This window comes from Calliphora vicina, chromosome 5 (assembly GCF_958450345.1).
Source record: "Calliphora vicina chromosome 5, idCalVici1.1, whole genome shotgun sequence".
NCBI lineage: Eukaryota > Metazoa > Arthropoda > Insecta > Diptera > Calliphoridae > Calliphora > Calliphora vicina.
In genome coordinates, this window is record NC_088784.1 from 53,635,330 (window position 1) to 53,644,003 (window position 8,674).

The window sequence follows — 8,674 nt, forward strand, 5'->3', positions numbered from 1 at the left end:
TTACAAAAGGCGCATCAATAAATGTAGAAACTATGTATTTTAGAGTGTCCCTTAGAATTAAATTTTTGGAAATATTGAGACGGTACCCCCTGAAAACTTGTGTAATGACATAAAATACCACCAACCTAATTTTTAGCTTGTTCTAAGAAGGGCAACCCGTGCCGACTTAGTCCCCTTTTACAATGCAGAAATTGAAAGGCAGACATTTTTCTCATTCTCTTTTGAACTAACCTAAACCTGTGTAAAACACACTCTACCTCTTCAACCCCTCGCCAACAAACTTCGTCTGTCTGCCTTTCAATTTCTGCATTGTAAAAGGGGTCTTAGCGATTTAGTTTTGAGGTGCATTTACAAGGGGAAAAATGCATTTTTTTCAGTTTTTCTAAAAATTTTGCCATTAAATAATTACTTTTGCAATTTAATTTAAAAGAATCGAAATGTGTACGTAATTGTCGTTCTAATAAGATATAAAAGACAAAAATTGGTTTAAGCCGATAGCCTAAGTTGCTAGTGCTTTTAGTTATAAGATTTATTGTAATTTTAATTATAATAAATATCTAAATAAATAAATAAATTGGTTAAAAAATGTTAAAGTTATTAAAAAATCGCCAGGCCATTAACGTGTCTCAGGCCACTAGAAAATGAAATGTAGGATCAAAATTAACATATTTTGAGAAATATTAAAATAAAAGTTTCTTTTTACTTAGAATATATCCATATTTACTTGTATATGAGTTTTTGTCTTCTTAGGATAGTCGACTTTTTTCGACTTTTGAGATAACATAATAGATTGTTCGACTTTTTTCCGACCAAAAAGTCGATTTCGACTTTTCGACTTTTTGCAGCAAAAAGTCGATTCTTCGAACAATCGACTTATAGAACCCTAGTAGTCATTATTCACGAAAATAATACTCCAAATAATGGATCCTTGCTAGAGTTGCAAAAACTACCATTAGTGTTGTTGTTAATATTTTTTAAAAAAAGGTCCAATTTGGAAAAAAAATTTCGATTTTGCAAAAAAAAGTCAAACAAATTATGCCTTGATTAACAAAATATTTATGTTGATATATATTCCACTCGCATCCCATTAAGCGACCAAAGATATAAGCTTTCTTTTGAGCCAAAAAAAAAAAATTAAAAACAATCTTATACCCTTCACCAAATTATACTTCAAAATAAAATTTTGAAATATTTTTTTTGAATATTTAGCGAAAATTGTAGGTCCAACTTACTATGGTCTTATATACGTCGTTGTAAAGGTCTTTGAAATATCTTTCATTAAATATCCATATTGACAACATTAATGACTTATTATTCCAGATATAGGTCAAAAATAGGTCAAAAATCTAGGTTGTCATATTTTTTTCCTTATATCTCAGCCATTTGTGGACCGATTTTCTCGATTTTAAATAGCAACCGAGCCGGAAGAATTCCGGAGATATTGATGTATGAATCGAGTATGTAAGTTTTTGGGGGGCTTTGGAAAGTTGATTTCAACAGACAGACGGACATGGCTTAATCGACTCCGCTATCTATAAGGATCCAGAATATATATACTTTATAGGGTCGGAAAATTATATTGTGGAAATTACAAACGGAATGACAAACTTATATATACCCTTCTCATGAAGGGTCAAAAATTGTAAGTCTTGAGTTACAAAATATTTATTTTGATAGATATCCCACTCGCATCCCACTAAGTGACCAAAAAGCTCTTCAAGGAAACAAGTAAGAGAGCTATATTCGGCTGTGCCGAATCTTATATACCCTTCACCAAATTATACTTTAAAATAAATTTTTTTAAATATTTTTAGGTAAACAAAATTTAATTTTTTTTAATTGTTTTTCCAATTTTTTTTTTTTAAATTGTTTTTTAATTTTTTTTAAATTTTTTTTTTTTAGTTTTTAAATTTTTTTTTTGGAAATAAAATGTATGACAAAAAAAATTTTTCTTGAAAAAAAAATTCGGGTTAAATAATATTTTTCCCGATATTGACCCATTGTAGGTCTAACTTACTATAGCCTTCGTTGCAATGGATTTTGAAATATCTATCATTAGATATCCATATGTCTATATTATTGACTTAGTAATCCAGATATAGATCAAAAATAGGTCAAAAATCGATGTTGTCCCGGTTTTTTGCTCATATCTCCGTTATTTATGGACCGATTTTGCTGATTTTAAATAGCAAACATCTCGAAAGCATGTCTGACAGAATTATTTAAGATTTAGATCACGAAGATATCTGGGGTTTTCAGAAAATTGATTTCAACAGACAGACGGACAGACAGACGGACATGGCTTAATCGACTCCGCTATCTATAAGGATCCAGATTATATATACTTTATAGGGTCGGAAATGAAAAATGTAGAAATTACTTCTCACGAAGGTGAAGGGTATAAAAACCTAAGCATTATTTTGAGCGAAAAAAAAAATAAAAAAGGGTCCATTTTGAAAAAACAGTCAAAGTTTTTCATTTTGCAAAAAAGTCAAAAATTTAAATATTTTTTAAATTTCAAACTTGAAGTGTGTTCAAGAAGGAAAAGAAATTTGTAATTTTCTCCTAATGGTACTTTTTTAATATTTTAAATTATTTAACTAATCGACATTAAAGTTAGCTGATATGTATCTGAATGAAATTAGAGTTAGAAATAAGGGATAAAATTTAGGTAATTTTTCGTTCTTCTAATGGAACTTTTTTATTTTCTATAATAATGGACCTAGAAACATGAAATTAAGCATATATGGTCATAAGTAAGTGAGTAAGCTGGGTCTTTATGGTACTTTTTCTTTATTCTAATGCACTATAGTTCAAAGCAGTCGTAATTCAGCTCTGGGTGGAGAAAGAGCTCGCGCGTCATTGTCATTATCGCTTAAGGGCAATCAGGCCGTCCCTTTTTCGCTGCCTTCGAGAGTTTTGCGGCTCACTCTCGCATTGGATAATGTTTGGCGTCGTCTAACTGTACCGCGTTACAGTTTCTCGAAGTTTACATTGTCCACATGCAATCGTTTTTGGTTTTCATAACCTAACTTTTTAATAAATGATTTAAAGTTCCAGCTTCCTATATGAAGATATAGGTCGACTGGGAACTACAAATCAACGTGGGATAACCTGGCAATTTGAGAGTTTTTCAACTCCGCCAACCAAATTTAAATTCTAAAAAAAAAAAAAATAGTTCAAAGTATAACTTTTTCCGTGCGAAATTAATAACTATTAAAGTATTCCCGCCGTCGGGAATGGATTGAGCAATGCACGAAAATGAGATCTATGGTCTTATTCAAGTGTGTTCATTCCACGACCTAAGGAAGCATAGCTGAATGCTACCGGGCGCGTCCACAGGTTGCGGATAGTGGAAAGTTCCGTAGATATGTTGAGCAGCTGCCATGGCAGTCGCGGACAATCAGCGGTTCCGAGTGGAGAGTGTCAGAGGGCTTCCGGGTGGCGCCGGACTCCTATCAAGTTCTGAGTGCCTATGATACTTGGAACGTCAAGGCGAGTGATTGGCGCCTTCAAATAACCAATAGCCAACAACTACCAGCGACTGTCCCTCATGTTAGAGGCGGCTGGAAGCGGGCGTCGGATCTTGTAACAAGCGGCTCGCTATATAAACGTGATGTAAGGCTTCTAAGCCAGCCCGCCTGGAGGCCATGCTGGCAGCCCCAGTTCCAGGATCGGATGCAGAAGCCCAATCAGCTACTCATCTTAAACAAACCGATTACCGAAACCTCAAGAAATGAAAATAATACCCAATCAACCCCTTTGATGACAACCTTCAGCTTTAAACACCGGACTCCATTTGGAACGTCAGGACGCTTTTAGATTCATCAAAACTTGCACAGATTTGTCAGTAGGCAAACAACTACAACTTCGGCTTTCTGGGTCTTTCAGAAACCCGATGGCCGGATTCTGGGGAGTTCTTAACATCTGATGGATTTACATTGATATACTCTGGCAAACCATCTGATCAACAACGCTCTAGTGGCGTAGGGATACTACTAAACAGGGAAACGCGTAATGCGCTGATAGACTGGCACTAGACTTGCCACCTTTTGAAATTTCCAAAACGGGACACCACTAAATGATCAGAGAACGATGGAAAAAAACATGGAAAATGACCTAGCGTGGGTTATAGGACTTGCTGAGTACATTACAAATTGTGTCAAAAAATTTCAGAAACACCTTCAAATTCAGATGTTATTCTGAAAAAACCGTTTACAGTGATGTTTTTCAACTTATCGATCTGTAACTCAGTCAGTTTTTGTTCAATTTTTATTTGTTTAACGTGTTGGGAAAGAAAACTTATTACACTTCAAAATGACATGCATTTATTGATACATTTGTAAGTTATAAGTATTGTTTTTGTTACGATCTTTTTTGATTTGAGTCGCTTTTCATTGCTTATTTTGATATGAAAGCTTATAAAAATTTATATCAATGTATAAAGAAAAGTTCTTAATAAAACATGGTTTTAATTTTTCAAATCGGATGAAAACTCTAAAAGTTATTCAACTTTTCATTAATACCTTTTTGAGTATTTTCTCCCCCAGCGCATATAAATGTAAAAAACAGGGTAAATATTTTCGAACTTTTTTCGAAAAAGTTTTGCAAATATAAACCGATTTTAATAAAGGTATTTATAGACGGCAATACTGATTATTAATATTTGTCAAAAACTCAAGTATCATAATTTCATCGTCTAAACAACATTTGTATTAGATTTTCAAAAAATACAAATGATTTTTTTGATATACGGTCGGTATTGAAAATTTGTTTAAAACAATTCAAAAACTTTTTATTTTCATATGTATCGGGTATGTATTTATAAAAACAAATAAGGCAAATAAAAATGTCAAGAAAATATAAAATAAAAATAAAATTTTCAGAAAAATATCAATCAACAAAGAAATAAAATATTTGTAATACTATCGTGTAAACAATAAATGTTTTTTCGAAACGATTTTTTGAAATACCTACTGATTTCAATAATATTTTAAATTTGAAAAGTGTTAATACTCAGTATTGCCGTCTATAAATACCTTAAGTAATATCTCCTTTTTGTCTATATAAAATTGTCTTTAAAGCACTGTGCAATAAAAATTTGGTTTTCATAGAAAAAAAAATAAAATAACTATTGTTGAATTTGAAAAATTACGAAAAAAAATCTGGAGAACTATTACTGTGAAAGTAGTCGAACTTTATACAGGAGTAAATAGTTTTTTTCGAATATCTGGAGAACTATAATTGTGGAAGTCTTAAAATGTTGCCCTAATATCACCCTTACTATTCTACATTTTTTGGGTGAAAATGTTATTGTATTAGTGGGCGTGGCATCTCTCATACAGAGTAAATAGTTAATTTCGAATATCTGGTGTACTATAATTGTAAAGTATAAAGGCTGAAAATGGGCGAGACTAGTGTTTATAAACCGGTTAACCGAAAAAACGGTTTTTCTTCGAATTCTCGGTTTTTTGCGAACCGGTTAATTTAAAATGTTGATTTTCGGTTAACCGGTTTATCCGGTTTTTATCACTCGGTTAACCGGTTTTTAATATATGGGACTAAAATTGATAAATCTCACGTTTTTGTGCATTTTTAATATTCATTGTATACACATTATTGGTCTGATTTGAAACCTAAACTGATGATTTACAATACAAACCTCTTCAGATTAATATTTTTATGAATTACAATGATTCTGAATAGTAGAGGACGATGAGTTTACTTAAAAACTTTTTAAGAATAAATTTCACATAATGAACCTATTAAAAATCAATAAGTTTGGGCTAAATCTTACTAATGATTCATTAAAAACTTAGTGATGATCTTACCAAACGTTAAATTGAATTCGATGTACATACCTTCCTTCAATAAATTTGACTTCATTAGTGTGTTTTGTTCTTAAAATTTTAATTTATTAATCATTTCGTTAGGTTTTCAGAATTATTACAGGAGAGACAAAAAACGTTCTAAAATAAATTATTTTAAATATTTATGAAATCTGATAATGCAGATTTTTTATAATAACAAATAATCACAGCTAAGAGGAAGTACATTTACAACTTATAGGTCCTTTTTTGGGACTTGGAACATTTTCTCTTTCATATCAGAAAGTAGAGGTGAAAATAAATTTCAAAGTTATCAAATATTAAATTAAAAAAGTGATTACATTTTTTGGTTGAAATTTAATGAATAAAGTATTATATATTTAGTAACATATTTATACTCAATTCCATTTGACTGAGATAATAATTTTGAAATTTTTACAAAATAAATGGACATAGCAATTTTGTGTATTTATAGTTATCTAATATTAACCATTCCTGACTACTAAAAATTACAAAATTTAAAGCTATATATACTTTATTGGACATTTTATGTTTTCTACATATATATGACGGTTAACCGGTTTAACCGGTTTTTTCGATGTCGGTTAACCGAAAAACAGGTTTTTTAAAATGTCGGTTTTTTATAAACACTATGCGAGACTGAATTTTTTAAAGTAAATAGTTATTTTCAAATATCTGGAGTACTATAATTGTGAAATTCTTCAAACTTTATGTGAATCAATTTTATATCACGACTTGAAGTTTAACCAAATTGAGAAGAATCGGAACAAGGTTTAAGTCACCTACAACACAAAGGAAAATAAATATTTTCAGAACTATAATTGCGAGATTCCTCAAACTTGTCCGGTAGCTCACTTATCATTTTACATAGTTTGGCTGTGAAATGGTCGGGATTGGATTAGTGGGAGTGACACCTCCCATACAAAGTATATAGTTAATTTCGAATATCTGGAGTACTATAATTGTAATGTATTTAAACTTTGTATGAATAGCTAGATATCACTGTACAGAGTTTAGCTAAAATGGTCTAGATCGGAACAGTGGGTGTGAAACTTTCCATTCAAAGTACATAGTAAATTTTGAATATCTGGATAATTAAAATTGCGAGATTCTTCAAACATTGTCTGAAAATTTATTTTTTATAATATTACCTAATTTGTTTCATCTCATTAAAAAATAGTTTATAAAATCTTTAAATTTTATTTTACTACGTATGAGTAACGAAGCGCAGCGGGTTATTTAATAAAGTTTACCTATTTCAGTCCATAATTTAAAATTTATATTTTTAATCGCTTTTATCAGCTTTTTTATTATTATTAGAAGTAATAAATTCAACAAACTCAGTCCATTTCAATGGATCAACAACTCACCTTTAACTAAAGGTACAAGCATCCTAGAGCGAGTATAGTGCCATTTATTGTTCATGAAAGTTAAATAATGTTTACTAATGAGTTTATTGAAACTCATAGAAGTTAATGCAATAAGTACCTATGTATATTGTTAAATAGTGATATTCAGTTTTTAGAAAATACTATATTTCAGAAAATAAAGCATCCTTGTCTTTGATTTTTTTATATTTTTTGTGGTAATTAATGAAAAAGTTATGTTTTTTTTTAAACGGGACAAATGGCGTCCCGTTCAGAGTTTTTGATTTTTTTATATTTTTTGTGGTAATTAATGAAAAAGTTATGTTTTTTTTTAAACGGGACAAATGGCGTCCCGTTCAGAGTATCGACGGGACACGGGACATTCGACTCTAAAACTGGTCTGTTCCGACGAAAACGGGACGGTTGGCAAGTCTAACTGGCACCCACACTCCGACAGGATTATTGTGGCACGACTCCGTACTCATGCACGGAATATTGCATGTGTGCAATGCTATGCACCCACTGAAACTACGGACACACAGCCGAAGGAAGAATTTTATAGCCAGCTAACCAGCGTAATCTCAAACGTTAACAAGGGCGACATACTATTAGTGATGGGTGATTTCAATGCTCAAGTGGGCAATGATAACTCAAACCGCGAACGAGTAATGGGCGGCCATGGTATTGGAAGATTGACCGAAAATGGTGAGTTGTTCACCGAAATGTGCTTAGGCAATAAACTTGTAGTAGGTGGCACAATCTTTCCACACAAAACAGTCCACAAAGTCACGTGGGTATCACCGGATCATCGCACGGAGAACCAGATTGACCACATCGCCATCAGCAGGACATGGCGCGGCTCTCTACTAGATGTACGAAACAAACGTGGCGCTGATTGCTCCAGCGATCACCATTTGCTTGTGGGAACCATTCGATTAAGAGTTGCGGCGGTAAAGAAAGGACTTGGAACTCACAAAAGATTTGACGTCCAGAAGCTAAATGACACCCGTATTAAAACCGCTTACACATATGCCTTGAAGGATTCAGCTGAAACCAACCAAACTTTCCAAGCTGAATTTGAACGCTCATATGTGATGCAGCAGCGAATCATTTTGGATACAAGATTCATGAAAGGAAACAGTGGATATCCGATGATACGTGGAATCTCATAACAACGAGAAAGAGGATAAAGACCCAACTAAACGTTGCCAGAACCCGTATGGAGAAATCCAGGCTCCAGGACAACTACACTTCTCTGGATAAAGAAGTAAAGCGCAGCGCTCGCAGGGACAAGCGGAAATGGACGGATGATTTGGCAACAGAAGCACAAACGGCAGCCGAATCAGGTAGAACCCGCGACTTATACAGGATAACGAAAAAGCTAGCTAATAAAAACTTTAATTCCTCAAAACCGTTGCGAAACAACAATGGAGATCTCATCACCTCAAAAAACAGCCA

The 8,674-nt window shown here is 32.6% G+C and overlaps 1 protein-coding gene across 1 annotated transcript; it reads left to right on the plus strand.

Moving 5' to 3' along the window:
• The first annotated feature begins 7,830 nt into the window (after positions 1-7,830).
• LOC135961264 (craniofacial development protein 2-like) lies at positions 7,831-8,388 on the plus strand. Its single transcript, XM_065512762.1, has one exon. The coding sequence runs from the start codon at positions 7,831-7,833 to the stop codon at positions 8,386-8,388; it is 558 nt and encodes a 185-aa protein (XP_065368834.1).
• The last annotated feature ends 286 nt before the right edge of the window (positions 8,389-8,674 follow it).